The sequence below is a fragment of the Nyctibius grandis genome, chromosome 13, assembly GCF_013368605.1.
Source record: "Nyctibius grandis isolate bNycGra1 chromosome 13, bNycGra1.pri, whole genome shotgun sequence".
Classification (NCBI taxonomy): Eukaryota; Metazoa; Chordata; class Aves; order Nyctibiiformes; family Nyctibiidae; genus Nyctibius; species Nyctibius grandis.
The window spans coordinates 7,534,870-7,553,558 of NC_090670.1; the positions used below are offsets into that span (position 1 = coordinate 7,534,870).

Below are 18,689 nucleotides of genomic sequence, written 5' to 3' on the forward strand. Positions count from 1 at the left end.
ATACCTTGGTTTTGAATAGAAGGATATGCAGTTTGTATCTACGTAAATATCATTAATTACAACTGTGAATATATTCACTCTTTCAGAACTCCTACTGTAAAATACTTTGTTAGTCAGGAAATACACTAGAGAAGCAGATTAGGTTAGGAATAAATAACAAACCTTGCAGCCCTGCCATTTTGAGCTGTCCCAAGGCCAGCAAATCCATTGGCACTGAAACCATTTAAGCCATGTGAGTACCTCCTATTACAGTTTTACGAGGCATATATTTAGACAGTCCAAAAGTGCGATAAGTAACTGCAGGAGCAAAAAAGGGAAGGAGTCCAATGAGAGATAGGAAATGGCAACACAGAAGAAAAGCTGTTTAAAAAAAAAAACAGGTTCTCCACCCTGTAAAACAGGAGCCTTTATTTATTAAGCAAAAATCAATTTTGCTTGCTTCTTATCTTTTGCTTATATGTGATGGTTGGGGGCAGTGCGTTCTTAAAGATCATCAGTTTCCCACAGTCACTTAGGGCACTGTCATATGCTGACATTCAAAACAAGATGCCGACCATTTCGCTGTATGCATCACTTCCTCCAGTGGCTCTTCCTGCTTCAACAGCTTGCCTGCCACCCCCATCCACCCCCTTAAGAAGCTTCCCTAATTCAGTATAAAACGCACATGTCAATATTCATGCAGGCCTTCTGAACAGAGGCTCTACGGAAGGTAATGCAATGATCTCAGTGGATTTTCTTTCTTTAGTATTGCCTGGAGCCTAAAAACGAAGCTGACTGCATCAGTAATATTCAAGAGTTCTTGAAAGGCTGTGCACTCCTCAAAGTGGAGGTAAGTCAACTTGGATCCTTTCTTTTATTGTTGTAACATGCTTGTTTAGTGAGCCTTCTGAAAGGAAGCCAGATACCAGAGGACGAAATCGGTAGTCATTCCTCATCTTTTGTATTAATAACAGAAATTAGAGCATGGGTAATTTAATATTCTGTCTGGAGAATTTGGAAATGGAGTGTACTGACTGTGAGCTTAACAGATTCCTTCTTCTTTAGAGACAAACCTAAATGGTCAGGTAGAAATATGTGCAGCAATAACAGGAGGTCTGTCTAAACAGAGTTACGCAGTGTGGACCTGTTTGCTTTTTTTTTCATCGTGGGAGAGAAGAGATTGCAGGTTTTAGTTTTGCTTTAATGCGAAGGTGAAATAGTCTTAATGCTACAGTATTTTTTATCCCCTTGCAACTGTTACTTGAGATTCTGCCAAACATAATATTAATTGATCCTTACACATAAAAATAATCCTAATGAAGACAAAAGACACCCTTTCAGTAGGTATTCCTGATCCTATCTATATGCTGATTCTTATGCTTAAGCATAGCTAATGTTTGCAAGATCAGAGTAGAAATGAATCCCTTAAGAGTTCAGCTAAATTTGCCATTGAATTTTTTACTAAGTGCATATGGATTTAAAAGGTAAAGGCTTTTGTATCACACAGATTCCTACAGTAAAAAAAAAACCCTGCAACTAAGAGCCATCACTGTCTCATTTGAAATATGGTCAACATTGTGAAAAAATAATGTTCTGAAGACAAATTCTGCCAGAAGCAGAGACAGCATCCGTGGGCATTGCACCGAATGTCCATGCACCACAGTGAGAAAAGTCCAAGCCATGGTAGCTCTGTTCCTGCACTTTCCCTTTGAAGGTCTAAACAAGCAAAGAGCCTTTCTTCTCTTTGGAGCGTTTTAGCTAACCAGCATAAAAATTTGCTCGTTCCAGAACTGTTTCACTAGCCCGTTGTTTCCCAGTAATGCATTTCTAAAAGCCTTCTGCAGCAGCCCAGTTTTAAGAGCAGATATATATAGAATCACTGAAGGCCTATCACATCAGAAATCAGTTGCTGCCAGTCTTCTGGTACTTGACCATGTGATTTCCTCCATTTTTCAGAGAGTTTATTTTTCTATTTAAAAACTAATCATAATGGTTGTGGTGGAAAATATTTAAAAATAGGAGTCTTAAACAGCTATAAGATAGGATAAGGGAACAGTCCTCAGCTGTTGTGCTTTAATATCTCATAGATTTGAAAGCCAGTTCTGCAATATTGCAGTCACACTCCACAATTCTCAGTTAGGAAATAGCAATGTTGTGTGTACAGCTCTGGGTGTTGCTCTGATCCTCCCTGTGCCTTTTCTTCCTTAGTTTTAATTTAAGAAAAGGTTTCTGACTTTTTTTTCTTATTATTTATAACCCCCTTAATCTTTGAAACATTCTGACCCTTCAGTAACTTCCCTAGTGCTCACGTGGTTGCCCCTGTCATGCTTGCTGTGAAAGGAGACCTCAAAAGCTGGATAAAAGCTCAAATCTCTCAAGCTCAAGTTTGAATTTTGCAGCAAAATGAAAATTATTTCCTCTTATTTTTTTCCAAAATATTAAGTCCTATTAGAACACCAAGTGAAGACAGGAATTTTGCTTCTTCCTGGGTCCTCTCTGTAGCCTCAGGCAGAGGAACGCTTGAGGTAGGACAGCTGAGATGGTGGGCAAGACATGGCACAAGTCAGAGTGCTTAGTTCTCAGAGTGCTCAGCCGGTTCCTTCTGGCTCTTCTCCTCCCATATTGTCAGCCTTTTTGAGCGCTCTGAAGGCAAAGCCAGAGGAGACATGAAAACCCTCTGCCATCTGTTCTTTCTAAATGCTGCCCTGTTCGGACCCTCTTGGCAAAGAGACTCTAAGCAACATAACCTATAGGTGGTCCTCCCTCATGTCTGATGCTTAGTTTGCCTTGGGAAAGGCCACTACCCTTCAGAGGGGGTTTCTTTGCAGCACATTCACTCTGAAAGCATGTTTGGAGCATCAGAACAGGCCGGGAACCTTCTGGTTCCAAGATCTGTCAGTAAGGAAGTTGCAGTGACCTAGTGTTGTGTCTGAGGAAGATGAGCATAGGATAGAAAATCTGTTCTGCTCCAGTAACCTAGCTTGAGAAAGGAGTAACATCAGGAAAGCTCTTGGCTTAATAGGTTTGAATTCCCTGACTGCCATCCTGCTGCTTACCCAGACTTTGGATTTGACAATAAAACCCTAATGGTTCTGTCAAATTCTGCCCTTCTCCAAATGCTGCAGAGAACTCTTGTTCCTTAGATATGAAGAAGTAGCCTGGGACTGGATCTGAGCCACTTCTCCTGTCTTGAGACTGACAAGTGCATGTTAAGGTCAGAAATTCTGTTCCTGTTGCAGACGTGAGCAAAAGAGGATGTTCTGAGGAAATTCAGAGCTCACAACTTCTACCCTGGATACCGACTTGTACAAAAGGGCCTCATCCTGGGGAATCTTGAGCATGAAAAACTTCATACATGACATTAGCATCCCATCCTAGTATCCCATGGCTTCACTGTACTTTGCCAAAGCAGCAGCTACCTTCATACTACGCCTTAAATTTGTTTTTGTCATAGACGTTTGTACAGCTGCCATTTGGAGCTGAATACCTCCCTTCACTGAGCGTTACTAGTGTGCAGGGAAGGTGATCAGTGTGGAAGGTAGGGTTTCCAACAGCATTCGGTTAAAACCCAAGTCCCACCTTCCACTGAAAGGGTACTGCTTGCCAATCTCTTCCAGTGAGAGGGCATGCGAAGAGGTTACTCCTGCAGAGCTACACATATGCGCTTCCCTCCTACCCTTCTTTGTTGTCCTGGTAACTCAGTCTTAGGAAGGGGAATAAAGACACATCAAGGCAAACAACACCTTCTCCTGTTTTACAGGAACAGTGAAAGATTTGGATGTAGTGGAAGGGAGAAGGACATTCTGACCTTCCTGCTCTGAGGTGGCTCTGTTAAGTTGCAGCAGCTCTACAAGCTGGTGGTGTGAGCCGAAGAGTCCATCTTGTTGCAGCGTATATAGAAATAACCAAATTCCTTCTTCGCTTCAGCCCAGGACTGAAGCCTGCGAAGATTTGCTGCTTCAAATGTGTTAGTCCTGAAAAAGAAGGCAAACAGGGGAATCAACACCTTCTAACTAGGCAAGTGCTGTAGTTAGGTGCAACAATGAGACTGTGTCTAAAATTTCCCAGCTGCTTTTCAGTGCTAGAATTTGATCTGAGTCATAAGAATGTCTGTCAGCCCAGCTCAGCTGAGATAGAGGACTGGGCAGAGGACGTGGGCACCTCTTTGGAGCTTAAGTGTCCTTAGGGGATTCTTTGGTGGTTTGGACTGAGGAACAGTGCAGATAACCTGATTGTGCTTCATTTACAGCGTGGCTTCAACCTCTGAGCTGTGTATGTGACTCAAGATCTGGTCCAGTGAGTGAGTACTGCTAAGGCACTGACAGCTGGATGCAAGCAGGTTGAGGTGGAAAGTGGTAGGCAAGAGGCTTGGGCCTGGTGGAATCTAGTTTAGAAGATACAGGGAAAAGATCATGAGGAAAGAGAAAAATTGTGTAGAAAGGTCCTGGCCTAGCTTGTTCTTGAGGGCGCAAATGGGAACTGTTAGTCTTTACTTTTGCTGTTGACACCACTCTGCATATAATAACAGCAGCTCAATAGCTGACCCATCATTTACTGCTGAAGAAGCATAAGGCCTTCATTCAGCAGCAGCATTTTATTGCTAATACAACCACAAAACTTCTGGCAAGGGGCTGAGTTTTGTGAACTAAGAATGGTATTTGCAAGATAAATCAATAGCTGGATTAAACCTGACTGTCCAGGATGATCATAGAGGATGCGGCATGTCGTTGCCATCGTGGGCAGAACTGACACGATTTCTGCAGTTGGAGGTGCCTGAAACCTTCACCAATCTGTACTTGGATGGAAGTCTTGGGAAGGCAGATGAAAAATCATCATCCCCTTGGCTCCCCATCCAAATGCTCCCAAAGCATGCTCTGCTTTGGCTTCGCTCCTGGTTTCCTCGCTGGGTCATGCCAAAAGCACAAGCTCCAGCCGAGCACCGACCAGTGCAAGCACTGGGGAATGGGTATGTCTGGGTTCAGAGTGACCCAGTGCCCCAGAGACCTCCGGCTCACAGGTGTGTGGGGTGTCTCTGACACCCCTGTGTCCCTGCATGGGCTTGGGACCTAACAGCCAGGCTTCACCTTGGGTATCAATACAGTGCTTTGTTCCTTCCCCACACTGCAGCCTGCTGTTGCACTGAAGTGTCTGGGGATTTTCACGCTCCCGCAGGAGTGTTCCCTGCACAGATGGGCACAGGCAGCAGAGGCGCTGTGCTTGCTATGGCGAGGACATGCTGTCTCTGAGAACTCAGTGCCTCGGCTGAACTGTGCCTCCTCTGCAGGCCCTTCTGCAGCGATTCTCTTCTCAGTGGTGCCAAAAACACTGTAATTGCCATTTCAGTAGCCTGGATTTTCCTTTTTTTCCTGTCCTTTCCCCCTCTTTCTCCCTTTCTCCCTTTCTTCTCCCTTTCTCCCTTTTCCCCTTCCTCTTTCCTCTTCTTTCCCTTATCCCTCTTTCCCGATTTACTTTTTCCCTTTCACTCCCCGCTTTTCCCTTCCCTTTTCCCTTCCCCTGGCCTTTCTCTGTTTCCCATCTCCCCTTCCCCTTTGCTGTCCCCCCGGGCCGTCCCGCGCCTCCCGCCCGGGGCCGGCGGAGGGAGCTGCGGCCGCGCCTCCCTCCCGCGTCCCGCAGCCGGCGGCGGGGCGGAGCGGGGCGGCGGCGCCGCCTGTCACTTCCCCTTCCCTTTCCCCTTCCCTTCCCCGCGCCGCGATCCGGCTCCGGGTCAGAGCCGCAGCGGCCGCCCCGCGTCCCGCAGCACCGCCCGCCGCCGCCGCCATGCCCCGGGGCTGCGCGCCCGCCCGCCCGCCGCCGTGAGTACCCACCGCGCCGCGGGCACCGGCACCGCGCGGGGCCCGCCGAGCCCCCGGGGCCGCTGTGGGCACCTGGCCCGGCCTCGCCGGCGTCCCCATCCTCCGGCAGCCCCGCCGGTGTCACCGGGTGTCCCCAACCGGTCCTCGGGAGTGTCGCCCGGCAGCACCCACGGGTGTTACCCGCACCGGGCGGTTCCCGCGGGTGTCCCCGCTGAGTTTGCCAGCGGCGGAGCGCGGCTCGGTGGTGCCCGGACAGCAGCCCTGCCGTTGGGGCGCGCTGGGGTGTGAAAGCGTCGCGGCACCGAGCAGCGGGGTCCGGGAGCCGGCGCGGCTGGCTGCTCCGCCCGGAACAGCGCTCCCCGGCCGCCGGCCAGGCTCCGTCTCGCCGGCGCTGGCAGAGCGGCGGCTGCCGCTGAAGGCTGAGGCGCGGCGGGTCGGAGCAGCCGGGGCTGGGAAGCGCCCGGAGCGCCGGCACGGCTGGCAGCGGGAGCGGGCGTGGGGCGAGCTGGCTCCGGCCCTCGCCCCCGGGCTGTGATGAACGGTCGCGGTGGTGCCGAGCTTTGGGGCTTTGCAGCCAGCTTGAGGTTACCGGGGTTTTGTCGATAACTGTGGAAACTGTGTGGATAACACGGCTCGGGGCCGACAGACAACCCGGCTTCCCTTAACTTCTCTGCAGCTCCCACCCCAGTACTGGAATTTTGGGTGCTGGTGACTTGCTGAGTGCACCTGGGTTTGAGTTTTTGTCCTTCCCGAAAAGCTGGGTGCTCTTCTGGTCACTGCCCGCGGGCACCGGCCGCTCCTCACCTTCTCGCTGTCTTTTGGAGCAGGACTGGCGGTGCAGCAGGGCAGGTTCTCTCTCTCCAGTGTGATGCCTGATGGAGCAGCCGGAGCGTTTTACCAAGGGAGCCACAGTCTGATTCTGAAAGTCAGAAAAGCGTTTCAATGGAGATCCTCCGATGACAGCTGTAGATTTAAGTGAGGTTTTACTTTCGTCCACCAGATCTTCCAGGAGCTAAGAGCAAAAAAAGCCTTTCCACCCTCTTATTTTTCTTCTAGCCTTGCAGCTTGTCTTTTAGTTAGGAATGGAATTATGGATGGGTTGTGCTGGAAAAAGTAATTTTTAGCTCATAAATGAGGACTTTTCTGGATGATGAATTTATTCTGGAACAAGCTGCAGAGTATATTTACATTACAGTAGATGATCTAGAAGAGTTTCCCACATAGCCATTGTTCCACAGTAGCTATTCCAGACAATTTCTCCATGAAGAAAAGTCCTAAAAGTTATCGCTTGCTTTTGTGCTAGAATTTTTTGTATATCCCTCCCACCACCATTTTCCTCTGGACTTGGTCAGTCTGATGACTCTCAGCTTACAGCATTATTCTGTACATGAAGGATCAGGGATGTATTTTACTACTGTGGTCCTTTGAAAAAAAAAAAAAAAAAGCTACCATTCATTCAAGGCAGGACTTGTTTTTCTGGACTTACTGAAGTGGAAGAAAAAGGGTATGACTGAGAAAAAGACACACCAGACGGATGCACGCAAACATCCCAGCCTCGCTGTTTACTTTCCTCTTCTGCTTGGCAAGAGGATGAAGGCGTGTTGCTTGTAACGTTACATCCTCCGGCAGCTGCCAACAGGGTCAGCGCACACCCGGGCTCTCCGTTACCGTCTCCCTTTCCACGGAGATGCTAACGTCGCTGCTTGGGGCTGGAGGCGACGCTCAGATAGCTCTGGCTGCAATTGCAAGGCAGCAAAACTAGTTCATGCACCAGTTGGCAGAAGGGCCTGGGTCTGCATGGTCCAAAGGAGCAAAACCAAGCGAGCGCGGCTGGTAGATCAGCTTGGAAATGGCCCAAGGTAGGTGGGGATGTCCCCGAAACGTGCAGAGCGGTAGGTGCGATCGGAGCTGCAGAGCTACTGATTTTAATATTTGTAACGACAGCAGGCTGTTCCCCCTCTGAGCATGGATTAGATTTCCTTAGGGTAAAACCTTTCTTCCGGCAGTGAGTGCCTGAATCAATTTTGAAATACGTTCTCAACAAAGAGCAGCCTTTGTACTGCCTGTGCTGGACTTCATTGCTGCACTGATGTGTCTGTCGAGAGGAGGAGATGCCGCGAGCATCTAGAGCTGCAGAAGAGGCCAGTCCCCTTCCTATTTGAAATATGCCAAGCGTACTCTTGTGGAAAGCAGGAAAGGGCCGTTTTAAAGGGCAGTACTACCCTAAAGGTAATTAAGGCTCGTGGACTTACTTAGCAGGATACTCTCTTCAGTGCATTGGAAGTGTTTGTAAGTAGATGGTGCGTGCCAGGAGAGCTTTAAAATCATCTTTCCTGTTCATTGGATTTGCGGATCTGTGGTCTCCATCTGCAGGACAACGTATTTGGGGATTAGCAGATGGTGCCTTGATGATACCAATAACAAGGGCTTTTTGTATCACTTGTCTTTGCTTCATTAATGGTAGGATTTGTACAGTCGGTGTGAACTCGAGGGCATTTCTCAGATGTTAGAGGGGATTGCAGTGTTTTGGAAACTCAAATTGCCCCTCCTTGTGCTGCAGGTGATTTCTGAGGGGCTGGGTGTACAAGGTCCAGCTTACCAGTCATAGAAAACAAGCCCTGTGTATCTGCTTTGCCATTGAGGATCACAAAATTCTTTGGAGTGGAATTTTTGCACATCAAATAACCAGTTTTGGCTTCCTGTAAAAAATGTAGGTGTATTATATATGCCATATTGCAATAGCAGAGAATTCTGTGTGTTTATTTCTTCTGCTGTGGAAATTATGTGTGTGTATATATACACACAGCCTCAATCTCTTCAGCTTTCGATAACAAAAATAGCAGAAAAATCTTTGCTTCCCTCAAGGCAGGCGATAACCTTCTCCGTGATTTTCAGAGGAGTCCCTTCTCTGCAGTCAGCCCCGATTTCTTCCATCCCTGTCCCCAGCGTTACTCTCCAAACGCTGCCGGGTCCCCCTGCCCTCCCCATGCCGTCTGCCGCCAGCACCCCAGGAATTCACTCGCTGTGAAGGAAATGGGACTTGTCAGCTCTGAATAAACACCCCTCCCCTGCAGAGACATACGGGCTACTTAGTCCTCGCTGCCACCCTCTACGTGGGCTGCTCAGATGGCCAGAGTGAGATGTTTCGGGCTCAGCTGACCAAGTTCCTCTTTTGCAGGTGTTCGATCCACATGATTTGTACACTGGAGAACAGTTCTCCAAGGTCCTGAGTACGTTAACAGCTGTAAATAAAGCTACCGAAGGTAAGACAAAAGGGGTTTTCATGTCATCTTTTCGAATTCTGTCTCATATATATGCTGGAGGGGGGATTTTTTTTTTGTTAATTCCTAGTTTATGATGATTTCTGGAGGCTTGGCAAATTGTGCTGCCAGCACCGATGCCTGATGCTGGACGGTGGAATCGACATTTCATGCTTCTACCAACTCTGGGTTTAGATGTGGCATTTCAGAGTTGCTGTACGCACTTTGCAGAGCTTGATTGTCGCTTTACACTCAGGGACATCTGCTCAGTTTTGACAGTATTAAGGGCCCTTGAAGTAGGTCATCGTAAAGGAGCCTTGATATAAATGAGCGTGCACCTCCCAAAATGCAAAGATCAGATTTTAAATAGTGTGTTTTAAAGCCGAAGAGAGAAACAGATCCATGTGCTTAATATCTTTACTGAACATCAAAACAAATGTCGTTGCCAAATGCTCAGTCAATTGTGTTGATGTTTCTCTCTCCCCTCTCCCTGGGTCCATGGAGTCTCTGGGATTTGGGAATCAAGCTGATGGCTTGTCCTGCCTCTGTGGGTGCAGGAGCAGGCTGCTGAAGCACAGCAAATCAGCTCCTCTTGTTTCCATCCCAAATATGTAGCTGTTCCCTACAGGCTGCTTTAAACTGATATTCAGTCACATAGGCTGTGAAAGGAGAAGTTCAACGGGGAGGAAGATGATGGCGTGGTGCTCTGGGGAGGGGTGACAGGACCGGGGTCTCTTTGCTGAGGGGCTGAGGAGCAGGTCTGCGCTGAGCTGGAAAGAGTTTGCAGGGTGGAAAGCGTTTATGGCCCCCTATTATGCAAGCGGATTTGCACAGAGTCCTGTACACCCACCAAAGGCCAGCACCAGGAGGAGAGAGTTTGATTGTTGCACATTATATTTCAGGCGATTAAAAAGAGAAAAATTCAAAACCCAAACCAGCAATTTTCCTTTCATGGGAAGGTTTTTTCTGTTGATTTAATGTGTTTTGCCTAGATCTGGTTTGCAGTGGTTTTCTCAGTTGTTTCACTGTCTTTCAGCTTTTGGGTTTTTGCTTTTGGGTTCTCTTCTGCTAATACAGAAGCTGCTCAGGTGTTCAATGAAACCACCTCATTTCTGGGACTGGCCCCTCTCCTCCCTTTTTCCTCTTTTCTGTTCTGATGCAAGATTTTATAAAATCATACATATGTAAAATATATATGATATTTATACATTATATAGACTATTGTATAAATTGTCATGTATATATTATGTAAACAGCAACATATAAATAATATATAATGTAGAATAATATATAATGTATTATAATAATAATAGTATATATGTGTACAGACACACGTGTGTGTGTGTGTGTGTATAATGCTGCTCTGAAGAAATACAGGTTCTTAGACTGCTTTTCTGCAGGCAGCACTCAGCCAGCTCCCTCCCTAGAAGTCAGTGACGGTAATACAGGATCAGCTCAGCTCCTTACAGTCTCTCACCTCTCCATTAAAAGACAGCCCCTGGTGACCCCACGTAGAAAGCTCTTGCAGTTCCATATGATGGGGCATATAAAACGCAGGTTACCTAGACTGGGAGCAGCCTTTGCAAATGCTGTCGTTATGATTGACATTAGCATCATTATTCAGAAAGCAAAAAGAATAAGAAACTGCCTCTGTGCTTGCCCATTGCTGGACCGGGGGGTGGGATGGGGTGTGTGCTGACGGGGTGGCGCGGCTGCAGTGCCGTTGTCGCAACAGTCCCGTTATTTACAGCCCCAGCTCGGTTCTTGCAGCCCCTGGTGTCCCAGCTCAGCCGTGTGGTCACCGGGCAAGGCTCGGGACATGGCTTTGCTGGGGAATAGTTTCTATTCACACATTGCCAACGGGTCTATAGGAAGCTGGGATCCTCTTGGTTTCATGGCAAACATCTGTTTGAACATATGCTTTCTCTGTTTAAATGTTAAAAAGCGCAATGCCTGCGATGTAATTAGCTGCTCAGGCAGAGAGCACCCTTGGGAAAAGTACAGGGTAAAATAAATGCATGTCTAAAACGTTTGCTTTTTGGTGGCTTGGCCATGTTCCTGAGAAGCAAGAGTCTGTGTCCTACAAACCGCCACTGCAGATGGTCTGATTTGTCCGTCTCGCCAGAGGCCAAGGGCTGAATGGAGCATCAGGACAAGCCTGGTATCAGCTACTGCAGCTCCTGCTATGGCCAGGGCTCCGGCATGCCTGAGCATCCCCACACCCGCAGAGCTGTTGCATCCCGACACCCTGACAGAGGGAAGTAGGTGATAGCTAAGGAAACACCGTGGGAATGTGTTTCTGAGCATCCATTTGAAGTCCAAATCCTTGTGTCTTCATGGATCTTGTTATGTAAATAACTAGAGGCATCGTTTGTAGCAGATAAACTCAGAGTTCAGCAGCTGTCCGTCAAATAACAGCAACACAGAGCTTGATGTTTTTATCTGAAGGAGAGGGCAGGGGAGGAAAACCAGCTGTGCTGGATCAGACAAGGCTCATCTGCCAAAAATAGTGTAGGAATGTGAGCAGAAAACCCAGCTATTTTAACCATACTTTAAACAACATATGGCAGCAGTGTTCCATGCTGGACCAGGCATAAAATAGGACGCTGTCATGATGCAATATAAATGATACACTTCTCTGCCAAACTGTCAAAGTCAGTTTCACATTTGTTTCTAGGTTGCTGCAGATATTTATAAAAGCTTTGGAAGATTGGGAGGGGCAGGGAGAAGCATAAAATCTACAGTAACCGAGTCATTTCCTTGGGACTGTTGCTGATGGCTTGAATAAGTGGAGAAGTCTGGACTCGCGGTTTACGCCCTCCCGTTTTAGGAGGAATCAGGGGAAGAGCATCTCACGCTGGCAGCCGGCCACCCCTCCTGTCCTGTGAGTTGCCGGGAGCAGCTGAAACCACTCCTGATCAAATATCAGGATGCTTCAGAGAAAAGAAACCACTCTGTTTGCAAAGTGGGTTTTCCATGCGGAGGGATGCTGCTGTTGCTGCAGCCCAGGGAGCTGGGAATTCACTGTGCAGTTGTCAGGCAGTTGTGTAACGAGCAGGGCAAGAGAGAAAACTGACTCACTAATGGCACATGAGATTTAACGTGAATGTTGGCCAATCCTGGAGCCCCTGCTGTACACATGTACACATGCCATGTGTATGGCATGGTTGGGGGTTTGTAAGGCAGCGGCGCCTGGAAGTCGTAGTCACAGACCTGGTCCCCATTGTGCAAGGCACTGGAGGAAGACAAAGCAAGTCCGTTCTCCAAGACTTCACAGTTTGTGTTGCTCCAGGTCCAATCTAAGGATGAGGTGTTTTTCTATTGAAACAAAAATCCTCTGGGGAGAGTAAAATCCAGCTGAGTTCCTGTAACTCCCACCAAACTTCCCCTTCAGAATGATTTTTCCATGTTGACGTTCAGACTGGAGGAGAATGGGGGCATAGCAGTCTTCGAGTTTGTGTTTTCTGATTGCTGCGCACGCTTGGTGGCTTGATCACCCTCGCCTCTTGCAGCATTTTCAAAGAACTCCAAACGTTATCCAGGGGACTTGCACACCCAGCACGGTGATGCCTGCAGACCACAGACTGCTCTCCTCTGTCCTCCTTCTGAGGTCCATGGGCATGCTAGGTCCACACTGCAAGTGGAAAACAACAGCTCTGGGATACAGAAATGTTCATAAATCTAAAAAGAAGCTACAAGGCAAAGCTTGAAAGTACTTCACAGTTTACTGAGATGATAATGTCTGCCATTGCTTCATTTGAGCACCATGGCACATAGAAAGGAGGTGATCTGAGTGTTGTCCCACAGGTATGAGGTACGGTAGCAGAGAAGTACTGGGAATTACTGGGTGGCTTGAATCCCATGTTTTTACTGCTCTGCAGCATCCAAGCAGGATTCTGGGCCTGGGGCTGCCAGGTCCTGCAGGAGCTGGGACTCTTCTTGGTGATGAGGCCACTGACTCAATCTCAGCACAGGGCAGTTGTGACCAGGAAGCTTTTTACCCTCTGGCAAGTTTTTTGGTATCAATATAGAAACAAATCACTAATCATGAAAAATAGATACGTGTCAGAGCAGCAGCATCATTTCCAGCATCAGGCAGGTGGTGGCAGGAACAAGCCCAGAGACTAGTTTGCAAAACAGTGAGCTTCGAGCATGTGAAAGAAGCAACTCCGGGAGCTGCTGGGATGTTCTGAGCCTTTCCGTGGGCTGCCAGTCTCCTGGGAGTAACACTCCTGTCCTTCCTCAGCACGGCCTGCATCCCTCTCTCCCATGGTAATGGCAACAGTCCACGAACAGTGATCAGAATTGTGCCTAGCCTCTTTCAGCTGTATAATGAACCCAGAAGGACTTATTGAAATAGAGAAGCGATTGTGTTGACCAGCTGTTCAGCATTCCTCCCCACTGAGTGGGGAAGCCCACGCTGCAGCTGCGGAGGTGACCTAAGAGCGCTCACTTGCGAGCTAAACTTTGAAACACCTTCAACAGTGCTTACTCAGATCCCAGAAACGTTCCCACTTGGGCAGCATTGGGCTGAGTGTTTTTCTATTTCTCTACAGTTTTAAGGGGGATTTCAAAAGCTTACTGTGCTCGGATGTGTGGCTGCAGAGCTGGCCTAACCTAGGAGTGCCTTGGGATGCACAATTTCTTCCATCATGGAAGGGTTAAGCCAGCCCAACAAAACCATCCTCACTGTTGACTAGGAGTACCCACACCGGAGATGCAGTGCACATGCTATTCTGCTCTGATAGATGCTCCTTCAGCTGTTGTACCCTGTTCTTATTTTCTTTATGAGCTTTACTCTTGGCTTTGCTGTGATTACAGAGGGATGGTGGACAGTTGGGTAAAACTCAGATGTTGTTTTTGCCTCGCCAGATCAGCCGTCAAAAGGGCCATGTTCACATCTATTGTCCCTTAGCTCTGCGGCTGGAGGTCCCCACACTGACTCCAACGGCACAGCTTCACAGTCAGCGAGGGTGTTAAGGAGGCAGTCCAAGCCTGTGGTAACCTTTATTTAACATCTCATCAAGGGTTTTATGGCTGTGGGGGTAGAGGGGTATGAGCGGTACCTCTGGGTTGAGCATGCCAGAGGGGCTTGTTCTCTCCTCATGTCCATCACAGCTTCGCTGCTGTGGCTGCAGAGAGTCTGGTGGCATTTCCAAACGGCAGTGCTCCTCTCTGTCACATGAGAAGAGTGATTCTTATCTACCCTCCATTGCACTGTGAAACTAAATGAATGCGTGGGAGGGACCTTGTGGTCCTCTGGCAGGAGTGCTTACACAAAAGCAAGACATTATTGCTGTTATGAAGAGCAATACTGAAAAAACAGCTGTCACAACAAAGAAGAACAATAGCTTGTCCTAGTGGCTTCTGCTTTTTTTGACTATTTACTGATGTTTCTCCATGTTCCTTTTCTTAGGAGATGACCGAGAATGGCAGTCATCAGCTGGTGGTAAAGGCCAGGTTCAATTTTAAGCAGACCAATGAGGATGAACTCTCCGTTAACAAAGGAGACATTATTTATGTCACCCGGGTTGAAGAAGGGGGCTGGTGGGAAGGGACCTTGAATGGAAAAACGGGCTGGTTCCCAAGCAACTACGTCAGAGAAATCAAATCCACCGGTAAGCACATTGCTTTTGAGGGCTGATTGAATGACAGCGGTATAATGCAGTGTAGATCCTCGTGCCTTTGGGAAATTGCTGCTATTTATTAAGGACTGTTTGTGTCCTTAAAGCAGCAGGGCTAATGGAAGGATGAACGGGGCCAGAAGGGGAAAGCCCAATCTTTCACATGAGTTGTTTGAGAGCTGCTTTGCCCTCTTCCCCAGCGCATTGTGCCTTTCCATCACTCCCCGAAGCCCCAGCAGCGCGGGAGTGGGAACATTGCTGGAGGACGAGACCGGAGATGGCTGCATCGGTCCTCTTTGTCCTGGGGAGCTGCCAGGTCATTCCAGTGTCTGAGCACAGAATTAGCTTTTTGTCAGAGACCTCCGTCAGGCAATGTATTTGTGTTTGATCCTGACAGTGGTGGATGCTCACGGTCTCAGTGAGGAAAGCAACAAAAACTGTATGGCCACAGGGAATGGTCCCCTGGTTTTGTCCGTAGCGATGGCTGATTTCACATGGTACATTTTCCCCCAGATGCATCTTCTGCTGCGGAGCCACAGGCGATATTGAGAAAGGAGGAGGGAGGGAATGATCCGTCTGGTGACATCTGCCTTTATTGAGCTTTGTCTTGAGTGTCCTTAACATTTTCTGCAATGTGATTGTAACCAGATGTGGGGTGGTGATGACATGAGGCATGCCCCTGGCTAACTGCCCTGTAGCGTTATATATCCGTTCAAGCAGCTCACCCCATTGTGCTTCCGAGGCCATTGTGTGCTGGTAAACTTGTTTTTTTTACAAAATCCAACTTTAAATCCAGCTTTAATTCCTTAATGTGCCTTGAGGGCTTACCGTAGACAGAGGCCTGTTGTGTGCTCAGCACTGGTTTTATGGCTCAGGATCAGCCCTGGCCTTTAAAGGCTGTGAGACATCAAGGGTGGGCTGCAAAGTGTACGATTCCTGTTAGACATCCTTGCTCCCACAGTTGCAAGCAAAAAAGCAGAGGAGGGAAGAATTAAAAAAGCAAAGGAGGGAAGAATAAGATTAATGAGTGAGTGTTCAGAATTAGGTCAGTTTTTATTTAATTCTAAATGAAAAAATCATTGTTAGGATGTCTCATCTCCCACTGTTTCCCTCTGGGAAATGATGCCTGAGCAGGACGTTGCAGCAGAGATCGAAGTCTTGTCTGGCACAGCCCAGGAATCACTAATTAAGTCAGTGAGTGGAGGAGAGATGTTTTTTTAAAAAGGAGAGCAAATTTCAGTCCCATGGGGAAAATCAGGTGGGAGCTGCATGAAATAACGGCACCTCATTGAAGCGAAGGGTGAGTCTCCCATTGATCTTGATGTGGGATCCCATCTGATTTCTTTTATCTGCAGAGCTTTTCCCTCCACATCCTCTCTCCAGCACCCATTTCACATGGGAGGAGGGTTCGTTCCCTCAGTCTCTGCTTGCTCAGGACACGTGGCCATATTGCAAATGATGAGTGCAGGGACCACCAGCTAACCCTCTCCTGCCCCAGGACCGCTGCCTGGGGGCTGTAGCCCGGGGGGAACCCTCACTGCAAGCCAACGGGACCTGCTTTCCTTGCCTCCAAAGTGCGAGACTTGTCACTCTGAATCGAGTTACTTGTTTTTCAGCAGTGTCTGTACTTGCACTGTGTCCATACGTGCCCTTTGGGTGGAAATAACTAGCTGTGTGGAGCAAAGCTCCTGCGAGTCTTTAAATGAGGCACAGAGCTCCCAGCTGGAAGTGACAGGAAACTACAAGGGCAGTAATTAGACAATACATCAAGCTGCGGTTTCCAGGGGCTAAATTTGTCAGTCTCAAGCTTCTCCCCTGCTATCGGTGTGGAAGTAATTGCCTTCTGTGAGTGGTACAGGGAGAAAGGAGAGGCTGGCTGCCCCGCCATGGCGCAGAGGCCTTGGGTACGAGGTGTGTGGCGTGGCCGGGGCCGGCGGTGCAGCCTTGGGCTGCCGACCGTCCCCGTCGGCTGCGGTGCCGGGAGAGCTGGCAAAGCCATGCTGCTGGCAGGGGATGGGCCTTCTCTAGGGAAGGAAAAATGGAGCAGAGACTTGCACACGTGTGTGTGGGCACGTATGTGCCACGCTGGAGGCATCTGCGGAGATTTAGCAAATGCAGAAGAAGATGAGAATTGCCTTCCAGGTTTGTGTGAGCTTTTTATTCAGATCAGCCTTCGTTCAGAGGAGGATTTTGCATCACAAATGACTCTGGGGGTCGGGGTTCAGGATGTTGATTGGTGTTGGCTTCAAATGCCTTGTGAATCACCTGGAACAAATTGTTGTATCTAGCATTTCTGATAGACGCTCAGTTTTAAAACCCAAATTTTGTGGGCCGGGTGAAGCCACACTGTAGCTACAAACAGTGCCAGACACTGGGCTGCTGCCAGGCGTTTCAGAGCAAACCTGTAAGTCAGCTGGCAGAGGCTGTGCGGTGCTTCTGGTGCGACTTGCTCGGCTGCCGTCGGTGTCCTGCACGCCGTCGGTGTGCTCCTGGTTTTTCAGAAGCAGGCAAACAAACCCTGCAATTGAAGTTTTGTGTTCACAGGGGTGAAGTTATGTTTGCTGGCCTTGGTGCAGCAGTGACTTTTCCTGCTGGCATGGGGAAAGCTGTGCACTGTAATTTATTGATGTATTTTTTTGTGCAGATAAACCACTCTCACCCAAAGCATTAAAAGGACTTGAAAGCACTCAGCTGACAAAGAATTATTACCCTGTGGTAAGTTTTAAAGTGCTGATCGTACATTTTAATAAGCGTAGTATTAATCTTCTGAACTGGCTCCTTCCTTTAGAAATCATTGAAGCAATTTGTAACAATTGGGGATGTGACTCCGTATTTAAATGCAGCTGTTGTCATTTCCTTGATTGAGGGCTGTCGAGACAATAAACCACGAATGGAAATTGCTGCAAGATGTCAAAAGGAAAGACTCAAAGTAGGCGACTGAGATAACATGGCAAAGGCGGCAGCTTTGAGAGCAGTATTGGGGAGTAAGGCATGATGTCTCTGGTCTAGTCCTTGCCATTGACAGGGAGGTAATGGCATGGCATGAAGCAAGCCAGATGAGGGCTCTGATCCATGATCCCTTTCTTGGGTTTGGCTGGAGATGTCACACCCCAAGCTGCCTGCTCTGTGCCTCTGCCAGCAGCTGCAGCCCTCGGAGAAGGGGCAGCCACCACAGCTCACAGACTGGCTTGTTAACTGGGCTTGGCTTTGGAGCAGGTCAGCCTGCCAGGCTATGAACTGTGAAGGAACATCACCTGCTCTACCATCTTGCTACCAGAACGGTGATGTCAGGCAAAGGGGGGCAGGTACCTTCCTGCTGTGTCCAGGCTAGAGTGAGCCCTGCGATGTAAGAGAGTTAAAATGCCTGCATGTGAACAGCCCTGGCTCTCGGGGCTGCAGGTGAAACGTGCTCCTCAGCGTGTCTAAATATATTTCAAGCAAAGCAAAGCAGAAACAATATGTCCAGAGAGCTGGGAACCACCTCCACTGTCTTCAAAGCTCTTCTCCTTGGAGAAACTCAAGTGCTAACTGGGAGCATGCAGGCAGTGGGTTTGCCTACCTTGCTGCCGGAGACAAAGTGGCTGCTGAGATGGATTAGCAGGACCAAACCCAACTCAGCACGTCCTTGAAGTGGCAAGTGAGCTGTGCCCTGGCTTGAGCTGCCGCAGGAGCCATCCTTGCCTTGGTCTGGCCACTGTTGTATTTAAATTGTTGCCTGCCTTCGTGCAAACGGTGCTCCCAGGATGCATGTACACATCATTTGTTTGCATACCTTGGCAGCCAGTTACGCATGCAGGGTTAGGCATGAGCCTCTCGGGGGTCAAATACTAAACTCAGGTCCACACTGACGTTGTCTTCATGCTTTGCCAGAGAAGAAGCAGCCCTTAACACCTGCTTTCCAGGCCTCCCCCAGTCTGCAAAGTAAAATCCCAAAATTGGACCCCCCAGGGCTTTCCTGAGCGTTCTGGGTTCTGCATTAATGAATGTAATTTATGGACTTAAAATACACTTCC

The 18,689-nt window shown here is 48.4% G+C and overlaps 1 protein-coding gene across 5 annotated transcripts in view; it reads left to right on the forward strand.

The window, feature by feature from the left end:
- The first annotated feature begins 810 nt into the window (after positions 1–810).
- The window catches only part of ARHGEF6 (Rac/Cdc42 guanine nucleotide exchange factor 6), a 39,508-nt gene continuing 21,629 nt past the window's right edge, over positions 811–18,689 (forward strand). For 2 of the 5 annotated variants that reach the window (XR_011049151.1, XM_068411766.1), the window contains exons 1-3: positions 13,968–14,052; positions 14,469–14,670; positions 17,321–17,391. Coding sequence is in view for 4 of the 5 variants with exons in the window: in XM_068411766.1 (XP_068267867.1) it covers positions 14,472–14,670; positions 17,321–17,391 (270 nt within the window). In the remaining variant the exon portion in view is untranslated. Of the gene's footprint in view, positions 830–5,727; positions 5,793–7,563; positions 7,652–8,970; positions 9,056–13,924; positions 14,053–14,468; positions 14,671–17,320; positions 17,392–18,689 lie in introns of those variants that run through there. The other 3 variants (XM_068411769.1, XM_068411768.1, XM_068411767.1) reach the window with 3 other exon arrangements.